The sequence below is a fragment of the Podarcis filfolensis genome, assembly GCF_964270895.1.
Source record: "Podarcis filfolensis genome assembly, chromosome: 2".
Taxonomy (NCBI): Eukaryota; Metazoa; Chordata; class Lepidosauria; order Squamata; family Lacertidae; genus Podarcis; species Podarcis filfolensis.
The window spans coordinates 48,007,781-48,027,350 of record NC_139605.1 but is presented as its reverse complement, the minus strand read 5'-3'; the positions used below and the strand labels follow the sequence as shown (position 1 = coordinate 48,027,350).

General features: G+C 40.8%; 1 protein-coding gene across 1 annotated transcript in view; it reads left to right on the top strand.

The window, feature by feature from the left end:
• Positions 1-3,612: 3,612 nt before the first annotated feature.
• SLC6A11 (solute carrier family 6 member 11) overlaps positions 3,613-19,570 on the top strand; it is a 96,737-nt gene continuing 80,779 nt past the window's right edge. Inside the window, exons 1-5 of the mRNA XM_083603403.1 lie at positions 3,613-3,991; positions 4,341-4,573; positions 12,273-12,407; positions 13,224-13,364; positions 14,937-15,027. Coding sequence (XP_083459529.1) covers positions 4,354-4,573; positions 12,273-12,407; positions 13,224-13,364; positions 14,937-15,027 — 587 coding nt within the window. The 5' untranslated portion in view covers positions 3,613-3,991; positions 4,341-4,353. The remainder of the gene's footprint in view (positions 3,992-4,340; positions 4,574-12,272; positions 12,408-13,223; positions 13,365-14,936; positions 15,028-19,570) is intronic.

Sequence of the window (19,570 nt, the reverse complement as noted above, 5' to 3'; positions counted from 1 at the left end):
ATATTTTCTGTCTCTTTTAGGTGCTACTTGCATGATATCCAGTGAAGCAGTATGTTCAGTATGTGTCTGAGGCTCACTTGGTGTCTTCTGCTTTTTGAAGTAGCTGATATAATAATAATAATAATAATAATAATAATAATAATAATAATTTATTATTTATACCCCGCCCATCTGGCTGGGCCTCCCCAGCCACTCTGGGCGGCTTCCATAAAAACCAAAAATACAGTAAATATCACACGTTAAAAACTTCCCTGAACAGGGCTGCCTTAAGATGTCTTCTGAATGTCAGGTAGTTGTTCATCGCTTTGACATCTGCTGGAAGGGCGTTCCACAGGGCGGGCGCCACTACCGAGAAGGCCCTCTGCCTGGTTCCCTGTAGCTTTGCTTCTCGCAATGAGGGAAACGCCAGAAGGCCCTCGGCGCTGGACCTCAGCGTCCGGGCAGAATGATGGGGGTGGAGACGCTCCTTCAGGTATACTGGACTGAGGCCGTTTAGGGCTTTAAAGGTCAGCACCAACACTTTGAATTGTGCTCGGAAACGTACTGGGAGGCAATGTAGGTCTTTCAAGACCGGTGTTATATGGTCTCGGCGGCCGCCCCCAGTCACCAGTCTAGCTGCCGCATTCTGGATTAGTTGTAGTTTCCGAGTCACCTTCAAAGGTAGCCCCACGTAGAGTGCATTGCAGTAGTCCAAGCGGGAGATAACCAGAGCATGCACCACTCTGGCGAGACAGTCTGCAGGCAGATAGGGTCTCAGCCTACGTACCAGATGGAGCTGGTAAACAGCTGCCCTGGACACAGATTTGACCTGTGCCTCCATGGACAGCTGTGAGTCCAAAATGACTCCCAGGCTGCGCACCTGGTCCTTCAGGGGCACAGTTACCCCATTCAGGACCAGGGAATCCTCCACACCTGCCCGCCTCCTGTCCCCCAAAAACACTACTTCTGTCTTGTCAGGATTCAAGCTCAATCTGTTAGCCGCCATCCATCTTCCAACCGCTTCCAGACACTCACACAGGACCTTCACCGCCCTCACTGGTTCTGATTTAAAAGAGAGGTAGAGCTGGGTATCATCCGCATACTGATGAACACCCAGCCCAAACCTCCTGATGATCTCTCCCAGCGGCTGCATGTAAATGTTGAAAAGCATGGGGGAGAGGACAGAACCCTGAGGTACCCCACAAGTGAGAGCCCAGGGGTCTGAACACTCATCCCCCACCACCACTTTCTGAACACGGCCCAGGAGGGGTCCATACCTAAACAAACAGAAACAGCTCTCCTTTGCTTTTTCTCTCTAGCAACCATAAATAGCAAACCCTTGTGCCTTCTTTCAACCCTTACCCAATCAAAACAGTAGCACCAGAGCAGGATATTTGCTACCCATTTCCTGTGGACCTTTTCAGGACTTTCGGTTTCTATTTCCTGGGTTACTTTTGGTTTCTATTTCTTCTTTTCTCCCCATGTTTATTTGAAAGTTCAAAAAGGACATAATTATATGTGCACTAAACATAATGAGATGTAAATAAAAGAGAGAAAGAAAAAGAGAAACAGTAGCTATGTAGAAGGGGAAATAAAGGGGGGGCAAAATTGTATACAGTCGAACCTCGGTTTTCGAACATCTCCGTTGATGAACATTTCGGTTTTCGAACACCATAAACCTGGAAGTAAATGCTTTGGTTTTCGAACAAGCCTCGGAAGTCAAACGTGCCATGTGGCTTCCTTACTGAGTTTTCTGTATTGAGGCTTCCGTATCGAGTTTTCGGTTTTTGAACATTTCAGAACTCGAACAGTCTTCCGGAAGGAATTACATTCAAAAACCGAGGTACCACTGTACTTTACAAAGTTGTTATTGTACTGCACCAGATCTTAACCTACTACAGTATTTGTAAGAATGGATTCCAAATATCATTGAATTTGTCCATGGCAAGTCTGTGTTTATATGCAAGTTGTTCATATGTTACGAGTTTGTACACATCTTCAATTCAATCATAGAAGGGAGCCCCATTTTTATTTTTCCAGTTCATCAATATCAGTCTTTTTGCTGTGGTAAGGGCACGGAGAGCCCACTTGTATTGTCCTTTTGTACGGTTCCATGTGCTGGGTATATAATTCAAAAGAATATTTTGCTCTATAAATGTAAGGTTGTTCCATACAGTTCTGTTGCTAGTTTCAGTTACCTTCTGCCAAAAATCTTTCAATATAGGACAATGAAAAAACATATGTTTTAGAGAAGCACTATCCCTATTGCATCTCCACTTTTGGTTTCTGTTCTTGGCCACTGCTCACGTACTCCTCTTGAAAAGCAGGACCAGGTGCAGCAATACTCTGGACCTCCTTTCCTGGTCACAAGAAAGGCACCACAACTCATTTGTTTATATTATCATTGCATTTCTAGGGTTTCTAAACCTTGTAACATCTGTAGAAGCAGCATCCTTAGATCACAACAAGCATTTTGAGCTGCCTGGTCAGGAAAGTGCTCCTCCAAAAAAGTGCTGAGTTCCAGTCTAGCATCCACTTTCAACAGGAGTGGTCTTGTTGACTACCTGGCATAGGAGTCAACTCCTAGAGGCTGAGGGGTCTTTGGCTCTCCCAAACAAAATATTTGAGGAGCCCTATGGAACTTGCTCCAGAGGACGCAGCAATGGCTACCAACCTGGATAGCTTAAAAACAAGATTAGACCAATTCATGAAGGGAGAGGGCTATCGATGGCTATCAGCCATGACGGCTATGTTCTTCTTCCACAGTTTAAGGCAGCAATGCTTCTGAACCCTGGTTGTTGGAAACCTTACCTTTGCTGGCTCACCACTGTGATGAGGCCAAGGCCTCTGCCACCTCAAGGCCTCCACTGAGGTCCACTGCTGCTGCAGACATACTTCAGGAAGCCGGGCTTCACTTCTGGAGGTGCAGGATGGTAAGTTGGCAGGAGGCAGTGGGCTGAGGCAGCCTGCACACACTTGCAGGTGTGTGTGTGTGGCAGCAGCAGTGGGCCAGGTCAGGCGGAGGCCGAGCGCGTTGTGTGGGTCACATCACAGGCGCATGATGCGCCTTGCCCACGTGACGTCACACACACGCATGATGCTGGGACCCCTCAATCTGGTGTGCAAGTTGGCGCCTCTGCTCAGCAGCGAACTATGGCTAGCCGCATGCACATCCCTGGCAAACACCGGTTGCCTCTGCTAATGCTGAGGATGCCACAAAGGCGAAGCTAATGACATTGTTGCCCCTCGTTTTAGGCCATTGCAATCTCATGGAACATTTCACACACAGTGTCTTACGCGGGTGGCCTCTGGCTTCTTCTCCCGCCTTTTTGGGGGGGTCTCATTCGCCCCTCAGCCCAGCTTCGCCTGCATTTTGGCAACGTATTCGTTTTCTCCCTCGGCCGCATGGAGCCCTGGGCTAGCTTGCTTCAGCTTCCCGCGTCCATGTGGCCATGGCTAGTAGCTCTTGGGCTCCCCGCCCCTTGCTTCCCTCAGCTCGTAGATGTCCTAAAGGCGGGAACGGGGGGTGGGGAGGATATGGGAGGTGGAGGGGCGTGTGGGAATAGACACATATATATTTGTCGTCGTTTATGAGGAGGTGGAGCGCGGGCTTGTGCTGTTCTGCTGGCAGCGAAGCGGGGAGGAGGAGGGGAGGCGGGAGAGCTGGTGGGACAGACTGAGGTGGGTGGAGGGGGCGGGTGTTGTGCGTCTTCCTCCGCGAGCGCCGCCGAGCAGTTGCAAATTTCCCCTCAGCAGCGTGGCCAGCCCAGGAGCACCCCAGCCTTTCCCAGGCAGCGACAGCGGCCAGGGAGAAGACCAGACGTCCCTGCCTATCACGAGCCTTTCCCCCTCAGCCCCGGTTGCCGCCTCCGCCGCGGACGCCTGCCTCGCCGCGGGCCCCCTCTGCCCAGTTTGACGGCGCAACAGGACGAAGAGGGACGCAGCCCGAAGGTTCAGCGGCGAGCCCGGCACCGACCTCTTCCCTCTCCCAACAGCACAGGCAGAGTCCTGGGTGAGTCGAAGAATCCGGCCTCCTCCCCACGCGTTACATTCACCCTAGGAAGATGCAGGGCAGCCCCAGGGATGCATGGCAGGTTTGCAAGGCTGCTGCATTTGGTCAGGGGAGGGATTGTGGGAAAAGGGAGCGCAATGCTCCTTGTCTCCGTTTGTATTTATCGCGCTAAATAATCCCAGCAGCAGCAGCAGGGATCTGGCAAAGTTTTGCATCTCCTGCGCTTTTTATTGAGGCTTTTGTGAAACGGGAGATGCAAAGCAAGCGGTGTGTTGACCAAGTAGAAAGGGATGTCTCAACACCCAAACCTTCCTTACTATCTCCCCTCCCTTTTCTCCTTCTCCTTCAGGCTGGAAAGAGTCATGACAGCTGAAAAGACTATTCCTATAATTAATGGCAAGCCAGAGGATGCTCTGGACCCCGAAGCCTCAAGTACCAACTTGGTCCACAGTAACGATAAGAAAGTGCATGAAAGAGGCCACTGGAACAATAAGGTTGAATTTGTGCTTTCTGTGGCTGGGGAGATTATTGGGCTGGGAAACGTGTGGCGATTCCCGTATCTCTGCTACAAAAATGGAGGAGGTAAGATGGCATCATGTGTAAATGCATAGCTTTCATGCCCTAGGGAATCGCCGAAAGGTCTGTGCGCTTAATGTCAGGAAAAAGAGGTTTTCTCAGTGTATGCTAGCATTCAGGCAGGTGTGAGCATGGCATGTAAAATGCTCCACCTGCAGTATGGAATTTAGATTAATGTAGTGACTGTGTAGAGTCATGTTGATAAAAGGACAGGTTTGTTGGCTAGACTGAATTGAAAGCACACCATGCAACCCCTTTGAACCCTTTGAAAGTGTTGTTGTTTAAAAAAAACCTTTAATGACAAATATCAGTTTTGGCTCTCAGGCAGAAGGTTTCTTTTCCTAAAGCTTGTTGCTGGTGAATATTATAGAGTTTAGACAAAATCCATGTTAATCCATGTTAAATGTCTCCTAGCAAAGCAGTGCTACCACATGGGTGTTTATTGTGGGGTTAGAGTTCCTCAGACATGCAGGTATTTAGCAGCATCCTCATGTTGTTGGGTTCAAAATGTCAGACTGTATATTTTGAACATTTAATCCAGATGTACAATTTCTAAGGGATATCCGATGTTAACAACAACAACACTTGTTGCTAACATTCTATCTGCAAATCTCAATGGCCCATTTCCAAATTAAGCCCCCATATAGAAGCACCCAAATAACATGTGCATTGTGCAAGATCTTTTATAGACAGCACTTCTTTAACTGCATGGTGGACAGTGAAGAAAGAAACTGTTATATTGACTGCATTTGTGTGTTTGTGTGTGTGCATGCACATATATTTGCTAGTCTTTAAGGTGCCACTAGACTTTTTGTTAATATAACTTTGGAAAGTATTACCGGTTATACTGTCACATATACTGTACTCTATACAGTTATAGAGATTTTATGTTGCATACTGAAGTTATGCTCACAGTGCAACCTTAAGCATATCTATTCAGATGGAGTTCAATGCTGTCTTGGCATGGTGTTGGCACAGCAACCTCAAGTTTTTGTTTTTACAAATTAGGTAGACTTCATTTGTATTGCCATGGAGCTCTGTGATGACCACCGGCTTTAAATAGCTTCTAAAAGTGATTTTAAGGTCTGCCATTGGCTACTAGCTATGTTAGTATTCAGAAATATAACCATCAACCACAATTCAACACACAGTGAAGTGCTTTTATAAGACCATCATTTCTCTGTGTCAGAAAGAACCTCTGAATGCTGTTCTTGGGGCAGTCAACATGGAATGGATAGTTCTATTTTGCTTTGCTCATTGTAAACAGGTGTTAATATATCTGAGGATCGATTGAATTTTCCACATTTTAAACATTTGAACAGTAATTCTTAAAGTCATGCCACAGTAAATGCTGCTTTTGAAAGTGTTACAATAGTATTTTGCTATGTTTCATTACTCTGTGTGTGTTTGGGGGAGAGGTAACTGATTCTTGAGAACCACAAGTCAAGGATGTTTGGGATGAGTAGAGCTAGTAGCATGGTTCTTTGGATCCTGTCCTGAATGCTAAACTTGAAGAACTTCTGCTCTGTAATAGCACAAGGAGGCAAATATGATCAATGTTTTCAAAGGAAAAGAGGGTGGATTGTAAACTGAAGAAGGGACATACCACTACAGCAAACTCTAAACAGTATTCAGTACAGTACTGTGATATTGTGAGGCAGGATGAAATGTAATTTGGATTAGGTATTATCCTTAGATTATTAAATGACAAAATATTCTAGATATTATCTATTCTAGGTATATATTTATGGATCACATTCATAATAGTAACTATACCATGCAAGAAACATATATGCCTATATGCACATATGATCAATGATAAGAAAATACAACTTGACAGTTGTAGCAATTATAATGCACTGTGCTAGATGCTGATTGATTTCATTGAACTGAAATTGCAATACAATAAAAACAATATAAGATATAAAAGAAGCAATAAAATACAGTTTGAAATGTAAATTAATATTTAATGCAGAGGCACTGTGTGTCACCTTAATGAAGTTCATGAACCTCAATTTTGGAACCCCCTGCTCTAGTGGTTCCCAACCCCCCCCCCAAGGACCATTTGGACATTGCTTATATTTTTGGTGTACCACCTAATGATTTTTCTGCCTCTTTTAGCAACTGTAATTTCACAGAATTCAAATTATAATACAATAAAGTACAATAGTAGAAATAAAATAAGAAAAGTACAATTAATAATCAGCATAGATATTAAAAATGATGGATATGCTACCTTCCATCTTCATCCACAAATCCAGAGACATCTTGTGGATCACATGAATGAAACTTGTGGATCACTGGTGGTCCATGGACAGTAGTTTGCTATACACAGTTCCACTTCCCTTAAAGTAATAAGGCTACAATTCTAGGCACACTTTTGGGACTAAGGCCATTGAATATGAGAGTAATTTATTTACAGATAAGCTTTAAGACCAGAATCTAAGCAATTGTGCAACCAGTTCCATGTGGTCAGGGGGAGATTTGGATTGTCCATTGAAGAGTAACCTCCCATACTATATGGCTAGTAGGTTATGCTTTGGCATAGAGGTGATGCTCTTCAAACGTGGAAAAGTAGAGGTGCTGGCAGAAGTGGGAGGGACTATGATGTGTGCTCAACCTATTGAGTACACTTACAATGCCTAGTTCTATCCTGACCTAAGACATTTGTAAACAACTATACTGTAAAGATTCAAACACTGCCAAAAGAGATGGGGATTGTGTTCGTTAAACAACATGAGGGAAACTATTGGGTAGCCTGTCTACAAAGCAGCACAGAAAGTGTGAATCTTTATTTCCTGTTTCTCTGCCAACAGTTCAGGGCCAAAATATTTTGTGTTTCTGTACTGCGAAGCACCATCATGAATTTGGCCCATTTGGTTTGCTACGTCTCTTAAAAGCACAGTGTGTAGGTTTACTTGCTTTTCTTTATTGTCGTCTGTTGCTACACAGTGGCAGAAAAACAAGCTCTTCTGTATTAACAATGATTCTTGTTGGTTAGCGTTAGTCAATTCCTCATGCTGTTTTTGTTACATGCTGTTGACAAAGCTGGGGGTGTCATTTTTATGCCACATGATCAAGCAAATTTCCTACTTCAAGGTATACGTTCGTCAGGGCAAAATAAGAAATATGTTTACATAAGAACACAGAAGCTCATTATTATTATTATTTTGAGGGTCTAAGTACTGCTTTTCAGTGGTTAGTGCAATACTGACTCAGAACTTCACTTCTTCCATGTTAAATTTAGTTGAGATATTAGAGACCATGGGACAAAGTCAACATTGCACTATTATGATCATTCCATCAGCGCACACATTTCTTCTTGCCAGTTGGAATGATCTTCCTTTTCCTTGCCCCACATGATGACATGAGGATTATCCCAGTACCCCCTGACTTGAGGGGGGGGCACAGGGGGAGGAAAGGGGGAAAGCCCCATTGTGCTAGTGAGACTTCTGCTAGCACAGCTATTCAGTTGAATTCTGCCCATGGTTAAATTTGCATTTATACTTAAAATAAACAAATTGATCATTGTTCAAATCACAGAATCAAGTGGGGCAAAATATGGTTTGAGGATTTAGGATTTTATCTAGGAGATGCCAATGAACCAGTTTCTACATAAATCATTAATTTGTGTGGTATGAGTGTTGAGTGCTAAAATGAACAGTATCATCTATCTTTTCTTGTTCACATGCATATTAGAGCATGCACATTGATGATACTTGATTGGTGGTGTAGGAAATGTATAGCTTTTGCTTAGGTGTTTTGAGAATTGATGCTTGTTTTTGACATAGAGACAGGTTTGTTTGCTTTTTTATATATAAATGCCAAACACTTCAATCCTATACAGTGGTACCTTGGGTTAAGTACTTAATTCGTTCCAGAGGTGCGTACTTAACCTGAAACTGTTCTTAACCTGAAGCACCACTTTAGCTAATGGGGCCTCCTGCTGCTGCCGCGCTGCCGGAGCACAATTTCTGTTCTCATCCTGAAGCAAAGTTCTTAACCTGAAGCACTATTTCTGGGTTAGCGGAGTCTGTAACCTGAAACATATGTAACCTGAAGCATATGTAACCCGAGGTACCACTGTATATCTGTACTCAAAAGTAAGTCGTACTGAGTCCAGTGGGTCTTATTTCTGGGCAAACAGCAAGGGTTGCTATCCTTTCTGGCCTTTTGGAATTCTGAGAGATTACTCTGACACCACTACTTTGGTTGCTTTCCTCCCCACTTCCCCAGGTCAGTGTCTCTCTTCCTTGCTCCTCGACAGACAGACACTCATGAACACAAGTCCTTGCTTTTATAAGGGGTCTAGGCAAAAGTCTGATCCAGCAGAACTAAAACAGACCTTGAATTTGCATGATTTTACGCATCCTCTACAACCACAAAATTAAAGCTTCCAGTGGTAGACTGCACAGTTAAGATCACAGATCTGATGTTTTCTAGCACTATAGAAGCATTGATCCACAAGTGATCCTCATGGATCTTCATAATTTTTACAAAGGCTGATGACAAAAACCACCAAAAAACCCCACAGTGTACCCAGAGTACGGTGTACCCAAATAAAAATAAAATAAATTACAATGGATTTGTGCTTTGGATCTACAGTTATGTACTGCGACAGCATTGGAAAGCACTGGGTATGTGAATGTCATGGTTCAGTCAATGGAGATAAAACAGATTTTCAAGGGGTTAGAGAGAGAATGAGAGATTGGTGAAAGTCAGTCACCTCCCTTCTCGAGCTGGTGTGAACATCCTGGTAGCAGAACTATACTTACAGGATTTTTTTGCCAGCAGTTAGTTAGTTAGTTACTTAGTTAGACTCACTATCCCTTTACAGTGGTACCTCAGGTTACATACGCTTCAGGTTACATACACTTCAGGTTACAGACTCCGTTAACCCAGAAATAGTACCTCGGATTAAGAACTTTGCTTCAGGATGAGAACAGAAATTGTGCTCCGGTGGCACGGCGGCAGTGGGAGGCCCCATTAGCTAAAGTGGTGCTTCAGGTTAAGAACAGTTTCAGGTTAAGAATGGACCTCCGGAACGAATTAAGTATGTAACCAGTGGTACCACTGTATTTGTCTCTTTAACTTTCATAATGGAGTTGCATAGTTTTTTTTCATCTAGAAAAGCACCAGAATTCTGTATTCTGAAAAGGCTTGAAACAATAGGTTTCAGCAAATTGCCAATGTAATTTATTTGCAAAAAGAAAACCAAGAATTGAAGGTGTTCCTGAATAAAGATTTCTATGTGTGATTGTGCTGTCCTTGGAAGACTTGAAAAATTAAGTGTTTGTTGAAATGCTGTTGCATTTTTCTCAAGTAGGTGTATTTAGAATATCATTACCTAATGCATTAAATTATTATTAGAATGCTTCAGTCACTAAGGTCCACTGGTGTACATGAGAGAGGTAAAACTGTATTGGAAGAAGATTCAGTTTCTTAAAATTTCTGCATGCCACTTGCTCTCTAGAACCAATCCAGCAATATTTTCTAAACTTTACCAAACTGCTTAATGGCACATGAAAAATATTCAGCTTTCACTGTTGGGTGCCCCCCCTTTTTTAGTGAATGTCTGTTACTGTGATCATATTTACTACCCAAATAAAATAATTTTGTTTGCAAACTTATTTAAGGAAACCTGCTATATTTTCAGGGCTAAGTAATAGCATAGTATATGCTTTGGTGTGCTGCATGAATGGAAGGCAATACAAGAATATTTAACTGTTAGTTTCACCAGTTAAGTTTAGTTGCTTTAAAAGTATAGACAAATTAAAATAGCTTAGAACTATGCAATTGGAACTATTATTAGTATCATTTGTTTAGGTAATTAGTCACTTTACACAAGTTTCTCTAAGCAATTTACAAATACAGTCATACGTCGGCTCCCAAACACCTTGGGAGTTGAACATTCCGGCTCCTGAACAATTGAAAACTGGAAGTGATTGTTCTTTTGGAAGCCAAACGTCCAACGGGGCTTCCGCAGCTTCCAATTGGTTGTAGAAGCTGTGCTTTGGAAGTCAAACATTTCAGAAGTCAAACAGATTTCCGGAACGGATTCTGTTCAACTTCTGAGGTACGACTGTAATAGTAAAAAGCAATGCATAAAGAGCAAAAAACAAAGTAATTCAAATTGAAGTGCAATACAATGTAATCAAACAATAAAGGTTATACATTTACTAGTTAGATTTTCCATGCTACACATTTTGTCTACTGTTCAAGTATCTTCTCTTGTTACATTTGCCATTGGGGTGCTACAGCAGATACAGTCCATATGGTGACTGATTAATGCTTGACCGCTTATGAAATGAACTGTAGCCTTAATGACTTGGGTCTCCTTGCCCACTTTCTACGTTCCTTGTACAGTGGTACCTCAGGTTACATACACTTCAGGTTACATGCGCTTCAGGTTACAGACTCTGCTAACCCAGAAATAGTGCTTCAGGTTAAGAACTTTGTTTCAGGATGAGAACAGAAATCGTGCTCCAGCGGCGCGGTGGCAGCGGGAGGCCCCATTAGCTAAAGTGGTGCTTCAGGTTAAGAACAGTTTGAGGTTAAGAACGGACCTCTGGAACGAATTAAGTACTTAACCCGAGGTACCACTGTAATGACTGAAGGGTGTGTGGAGGCTTAACACATGACGGGTTGAGAATCCATGCAGTAAGTGCTTCTAAATGTCTTTGGCCTGGCAGGTATCTTGCCACAGGGAGGTCATTTTGAGTCACATCCCATTGGCTTAAGCGTTGTACAGTGGTGTCATCAAGTCAGGGCTTTGGGACAGAAGTCAAGGGCCCCCAAACTCAGCAGGGCTGGCTTATTGCATTTTGAAGTAAGTGAAGGAAGACAGAAAGCCATCTAAAGAAGTCACCCCCAACTTCCCCCACCCAATCAAGTCCAGGATCTATGATTGCCTAACTGCATCATTAGCATTGTGTGCTCTACACCAGGTCCAAGTCAATAACATTTAAGCATTTAACTGGGAATGTCAGTTCCATTGATATTTCTGGTTGCAAATATTGATACTATAGTAGTTTCTTATCCATAGTGTGCGAATGCCTTAGCTTTGTGAGTGGGTTTAATACTCAAATGCACAAAATTATTATAGCTCATATTTATAATAACTTTTTAGAGACCATGGGTACATGTCCCAGAGTATGTTAAATCTGCGACTCAAGTGTAAGTAAAAATCAGCCTGAAATATGTATTGGATAATATTAAGCTTGTTGGTATAACAAATTGTTGGCATTTAAAAATCAATTTTGAAAACTCGGGGGCCAGAGCTATGCATCTTTACCTGCATGAATATTCCTTTGCTATCAGTGATACTACATTCAAGACAGGGGCTCACCCATACTTCCAGTTGTCCTGTTGCTTTCCCCCAGAGGAAACTGCTCTTCAGCACTCAGTCAAAGCAAATGGCAATTAAGGTTTCTCCTGGATTGCCATTTGTTCCAATCTATCACTATAGATAGGTTTTTCCACTGGGAAGGAGTGGGGCAAGGGGAAAACCGCTCAGACCCACACTTTCTAGGCATGGCACAAGCTCAAGGGTGGATGAGCCCAGAGTGTTGTTTGAGATAAGACAATAAAGTGATGTTATGTACGGTAGTCTTGTATAAATAATTTATGCATGAAATTAAACTTATTACTTATCTTTAAAGACCTGGATCAAACTAAATAATACATATCCAATCCTTGCTTTTAGGTGCTTTTCTCATACCCTATGTGATTTTCTTTATTTGCTGTGGAATACCAGTGTTTTTCCTGGAAACTGCCTTGGGACAGTTTACTAGCGAAGGAGGCATTACATGTTGGAGGAAAGTTTGTCCACTATTTGAAGGTACATGTCAAATTCTCTCTTGTTTCCCATATATAAACATCTATGCGTCTATCTATGCATGTACACACACAAAACATTCATGAGTTTTGGAAATATCTTACAAATGGAGCAAACATATTTTTTACTGCTTCCTTCAACAACAAAAACATTGCACCAGCCATTCTACACACCTTTCTTACTGATGCTTTCGGAACTTAGTTAGCAAATCATGCCAAGTCCTGACCAGTGCAGCACATCAGAGGACCAGTAAACTCAGGAATCCTCAGTTCAAATCCACTTTAACCATGAACTCATTGAATAACCGTAGGCAAGCCACTTTCTTAATCCTAGCTTTATCCCACCCAGTCTATAGTATGGGGATAATGATACAGCGCAAAAGTTAATGGTACCAGATCACCTTACAGGTAGCCATTAGCCAGATAATGCATGCAAAATATCTGGAGAATTTAGGAAAAAGTTGTATGTTAAATGCTTTGTTGTAAACGTAGAATGTTTCCTCTTCTCTATACATTGAAGCAGAACCTCTAAAATCATTTTTCCAACACTTTAACATGCTTTACCTACATTTGAACCCATTGCATAGCCCTGCTGTTCTCAGCCTTGGCCTTATTTCATTACACAATCCAATTTGTCACATATATTCAAAGACTGCTCCCCCCATGACCAGTTCTTCCCTTACAGCCCTTACATTTATATTTTCAGGATTTTCTTTGTAACAAGTGACAATCTTAGAATCTGAACAAAAACTGCTTTCTGACGCTCGTTCCCTGTTCCTTTAACAATGCTGAAACAAGTTCCTGTATTTGTACTTTGCAGGTATCGGATATGCTACCCAGGTTATTGAGGCACATTTGAATGTTTACTACATCATCATTTTAGCATGGGCCATCTTCTATTTGTTTAACTGCTTTACAACGGAGCTCCCCTGGGCAACCTGTGGGCATGAATGGAATACAGGTATGGGCACAATGAACATACAATCTGTATGAATATGTTAAAAGAGCAGCAGAGTGAATTAATATTTAAATTATTATGGGGCCAAACAAGATAATGGTGAAAATTAGCGTAATTCAGATTTGCAACACATGATGTAAGAATAAAGGGATGAATCCCAATAATTAATGTTGATTATTCCAATAAAAAAGTAATGCCTTCAAATCTTCTCCCATACATCATTTTGCTTCATGAACCAAACAGTCTGGTTTAAACAGCATGTATTATTTTTGAAAAGCTTCCCTTCTAAGACATACTGGTTTGAAAAGTGATGGTACAATATGTTCCTTAACTGTTTATTAAAACTTTGCAAACTAAACATAGAGAAAGTATATGTAGGGGTTTTTTTTACCTCTTATGTAATGGAATTTAGTATATTATTATTATTATTTTATTTTAAAAACTTACAGTTGAGCTCACTGTAACCTTGAAGACAAAACAGTTTACATTTTTTTGATTCACACAGCTATCTGCTGGATCAAACAGCTTTCCATCAACAGATGGACACATTTGCATACTATTGTGAATCATTAAACATTGTAATGAAAAGTGTGTGCAAGTGTGAAAATATGGAGGCAGAGATTCAGAAAGGGTTACATGTGTGCACTAAAACAAAAGGTGTGGAAGGGTTGCCAATCTGTTTATACTTCCAGTCTTACCTCTTGAAGTTTTTGTGGGTTCTTTTTGTTGAGTCCAGTGGAAAGCCCCTCACACTAACCTTTGGCAAATATTAATTCTCTTATGAGTTTACATGTAGTATAAACTACAAACCAATAACCTCTTTTATTTGGTGATGTATAAGGGCACGTTGAATTAGTTAATTACACTTCAAAGGGAAATAATACATTCTTAAATGGTAAGGGTTTTCTTTTCATATTCCTCATCTAATATAATTTTTAGTGAGAATTGTACTCTTTCATTCTCATTCTTTTATTCATTTTAACAGCTTGGGACTCTTACTTGAATCTCTTGATGTTTAGGTAAATTAAAAGTCTAGCATCAAGTTCATCAGAAATGATAGTGCTTCACTGTCCTTTTTGGCATCTGTTTAGGAAAGCCTAGCCAATATTCAATGCTGTCCAAATAGTAAGTGTCAACACAATAATGGAGAACTGCTTTGATCTCTTTCTACCATTTCTCTCATGCCAGAGATAACAGTGTGCCAAATGGTAGCTTTGTCACTTGCCATATTAAGTCCACCTTTCTGCTGGTAGAAAGAGATTCCCGAGCCAGTGATAGGCATTAGGAATTGAACTGCGGTCAACTGAATCAAACACAATGCATGATTAAACTCCCTAGCAATCAGAGGAAATTATCCTATTTCTGCTGCCTCCAACTGGTCTGGCTGTTGCAGTTGTAACAGGACAAATCAAAAGCAGCTAGTGAACACCTTTCTGAGGACAACCAGTATGAATTAGTAATCAAAGCATGTGACTGAATCTTGTTTTCAGATCTCCGTGGCCATGATCTTAACATATTCAAAGTGAACTTGAAAGTTTTAAAATCACAGCATTATTATTTTTTATTCTTTTACAGAACACTGTGTAGAATTTCAAAAAATTAATATGAGCAACTGCTCCCAACAATATTTGCAGAATGCTACTTCTCCAGTGATGGAATTTTGGGAGTAAGTATAACTAAACTTTTATTCTAAACTAATTACAGTATTAACTCTCTTCAAATGAAAGGTGTGGAGCAAACAATAATAGCTAAATGTAAGCTTATGGCAACGTGAGAATTTCAGCAGCAAATTGTTTTTACATAAAATTCACATAGGTGACACAAAGAACTCTTCCGTAATAGGAAATAAAAATATATATTTTCTTTGGGAATGAATATGTGCAATCCAGACACATTTACTTGAAACCACATCTCATTAAAATCAAACTTTGTTCTGCACATGATGGCTAGTATTTTGTGTATGCATGTGTGTTGAGAGGATGGGAATGTTTTCCTTGGAATATTATCTGTAAGAGTTTGTTGCAAGACTTTCCTGAGCAGGGCCCTGAAACTTAGATTTCTGTTGGAAGGGACTGCTAATCTCAGCCAAATATTATCAATGCATAGGAGATGGCATATCATACATAATACCTTATCTGAGCATTTCCTGTCATTTTGGAAATGTATTGCCCTTAGTTTGGTTTTTGGCTAAGGTTATATTCCAGTTGTGTTCTCATTGTGGTGAAGATTACTTGGCGGGGGTGGGGGAGAGTATTCCTTTGCTTGTTTTGGTCCCAGTGCTTCAATTTTTCTTTGGCTATGTTTTTCTGTGCTATCTATGCTGGCTGAAAAATGTTCACAAAAATATCTAGTGAATTTTCCCCAGCATTTTTAAGCGTTAGGAGAAGGAAGCACAGGAGTTCTCTTTATGTGTGTTTATACTTCTGACCATCTGCTGCTACAGATTTTGTAGGGAGTAATTGCATCTAAAATGCAGAGACACAAAATTTGCATGGTCAAATGTGTTGAGTGGAGTTCCTCTATCCCTTTCTGCCATAACTGTACATAACTGGGGAGCTTGTGCCTGGTCATCTTTCGGCAGGCAAAGCAGTCTATTGTTTCCCCAACAATTACTATTTTTTCCTGTATTTTTTTTTTAAAAACCTGCATAACTGGACATCATCCATGGCTGAACCTGGAAAATGGATTGATTTCACTGGTGTTTCTGAGATGTTGCATTGTTCACCTGAATAGCTGCGACCTGATAAGAACTCTCTTAACCATGAATTGTATCCACCACTCTTGCTCCATTTACATAACAGACTTCTGCTTATGCAATGAAACTTGCCTTTTCTCTCTTGCTGCAGAGGGTCCAGGTACCCTCCAAAGCAGATTTTTGGGGGGTGCAGAAACATAGATGTTACATTGTGATAATAGAATACTGATTGTGCATCATTGGACACAACCACATGCGTCTGGGAGTTTCCACTTCCTAGAATCCAAATATTAATCATTCAGTCCAAGTAGGAGTGTGGGCAATGATTCTGGTAAATGACAACTTACCAATTTCTAAGTAATAAAAAATAATTTATGCTAAGCCAATTTCCTTACTATCTGGGCAATTTATTTGTACAAAAAACTATCCTGTGAAAAAACTGAATTGAAGCATTTGTTTGGTGCAGAACTGTGCCTCAGAAGAGGAATAATTTGTGTGCACAAGCCGCTAAGACTTGTTTTTAAATGATTGATGAGAAATCCAAGCTTTCATTTCAGCAAATGTTGAGCAGGTTCTCTTGTGTTTTTTAACCCCATCAGTCATGCTGTGCTCTGTAGGCATAAGCGTTCAAAGCAACAAAATTAACAAAGTAGCATGTGGTGGAGTATAGATGTGCTCAGAGGCCAGCTGCACACACACACACACACACACACACACACACACACACACACTGAGAGAGATCGGAGAGGAACCTGAGTCTTTCCTTTTAAAAGTGTAAATGCTGTATTTCTACTAAAATTCTGCAGTAGTCACCTGCAAATATTCTTTAAGATTGCCTTTATTAACAAATCCCTGTGCCACTCCCATAAATATATTGTCTACTACTCTTATTAAGACATATTCTTTGAACGGGTCATTGACCAAGAGAGAAAGAAATAATTTGATGTTTCCCTAACTATAATAAAGGACAGAGTTCATTTAAGTTGGGGAGTGTTTTCTGAGTTGAACTGAACATTCACCACTATCTTGACATCTGATGGATTTGTAATGCATGGAAGCATATTCAGAGGCAATGAATATTAATACTTGCATTAGTGGATTTTGAAAAGTTTGAGGAGAACTAGAAATTTATCAGGGATGAAAGAGTGCATATTTGCATTAGATCTAATTAGTTAAATATGTTGCCCCCTGGAGCATTTTTAGGAGTTCCAGAATAATATTTATATCACAATAATATTTGTATATTTGATGCATGAGGGTGCTGAGGAATGCTTTTTCTGACATTGCAGGAAAGAATACCACTGAACACTTAGAGTTATATTTTCTATATCTGCACTTTTCAAATGAACTTATTCCCATTGTTCACATGGCTTGAAAGTGTGAAGAAAGAACTAAGGATACATTGTATGCTGTGCTTACTATGATTTCAGGTTTTGTTTAAAATAAAAATACTATGTGATATGCAGACAGCCAAATTTCTGTTCATATGCCTACCCACATTACAGTTTCACAAATGCACAAATCCAAAAGAGAAGAATGAGAACTTTAGGTCCTGTTGGCAAATGCTAAATTTTGGCAAAGTATGGAGTTTGGAAAATCAAGAAATGTGCCCCTTGTGCATTCAGGAATATTGTAATTCACCATCACAATATACAGTACTATATTTGCATCAAGTTTTTCTTATTGTCCACTACAAATAATACTGGTTTTACACATAGCCAGTACAGATATAAGTGACATAGTATGGGGCAGCAGGTTTGATATGGAGTGAAACCATAACTTTTAAATAATCTTATAGAATATTGTAATGCAAAATATATAATAATGTTGTTGAACGTATGAGTCCTTTTACCTATTGACTGGCCCAGTTCTTTAGTTGTGGGCACTTGTGGGAGAGAATATCTAGATGATGTGGGAGTGTCTAGTGCCAGCATGATTGTGTGTGTGTATACTCACACACAGATGTCTTGTGAGAATTTGAGAGGCACACAACTGGACACCTACTACAGTCGTACCTTGGAAGTCAAACGGAATCAGTTCTGGAAGTCTGTTCGACTTCCAAAACATTCGGAAACCAAAGTGTGGCTTCTGATTGGCTGCAGGAAGCTCCTGTAGCCAATCGGAAGCCCTATCAGATGTTCAGCTTCCAAAAATAGTCACTTCCTGCTTTGTGGCATTTGGGAGCCAAAATGTTTGAGAACTAAGCTGTTCAAAAACCAAGGTATGACTGTATATTTTAGGGATCCCTTAGTTGCACAGGGAATGAAAGCAAGTGGCAAATTCAGTCTGAATTTGCAGGCTACAAAATGTAAAAAATAACCCCACGCCTCTGTATGATAAGCTGATAAGCTGTGGTGCTGTAGGGCTGTTGTGTGATGTTGGTTATGTTATAAATATAGTGGTGGAAGTTCCTTGATGTATCCAAGCCATGATGCTGGTTTATCGACCCAAAGGCTGGAAACAGTTGAAATATACATGTTAGATAGAATGGGCACGAGACTTACTTGACAACTAAACTTTTGTAGCAGGGAAGATCATCTTCTATCAAATGAGAAGGGTGCAGCTGAGGGAACCCATTGATGTAATTTTTGCTTACTGGCTCTGTTCAAGTCTTTTACCATGGTTTAGAAATACAGCTTGCTGCTTCTTAGAAAAGGATTTGGGTAAACGGAGGTGACACGGTGGTGAAGTTATTTCCACCTCAATAGTCTCCTTTGTTAGGCAAGTAACAACCCAGACCTCTGCTAAAGAAGACCTAGTTGTTAGCCTGTCATTCAGTGGAAAAGGTGGCATATCCCTCGTGTTTTCAAGTAAAGCCCAGTGAGAAAAACATTTTCTCAAAGGAAAATGAGCTATGCTCTGTAGAAGGAAAAGGTTAAAAAAAAACTTGACAAAGTCAAAAAGAGTTTTTCCTGCTTTATTCAGGTTGCAAATAACTGCAGGAGACACATTGTTACTAATCCCCACAATCCTAGGAAAAGTCATTAGCAAGTTTGGGCCTGATTCTGGTGCACTTAGCACCCACACACTTATTCAGTTCCTCTCTGGACTGGGCCTTTTTTGTGCTCAACTTGAAGAACATTTTGCTGTGCCAGACTCGTCGGTTTGTGTTCAGTTCACAGAAGGCCGTGTGAAAACATTCTTTCATTTGGATGAACACAAGTTTTTCTCTGGGTTCTGCCTCGAAACCACAAGCTTTGCTTGGTTTTATTTGGAAGCACTGAACATGGCTGAGCCACCTTCTCTTTGATACTAGGCAAGGTTTTGAGTTATAATAAGGCATCAATCCAGAAAATTTTAAATAGTTTGAGGAATCTGCATCGTTTATTTCTATGATGCACCCTAGAGATTATGTTACCTGCTGAGTAGAAATTCCAAATGAATTTTGAGCAAACATGGCAGAAAAAATTTTTTTGCAAAACATTTAATGCAAACATTTAAACCAAAATATGCATCCTGTAATACATCTTTCTTTGGGATTTTTAAAATATTCATTTACCATGAATTTCTTCAT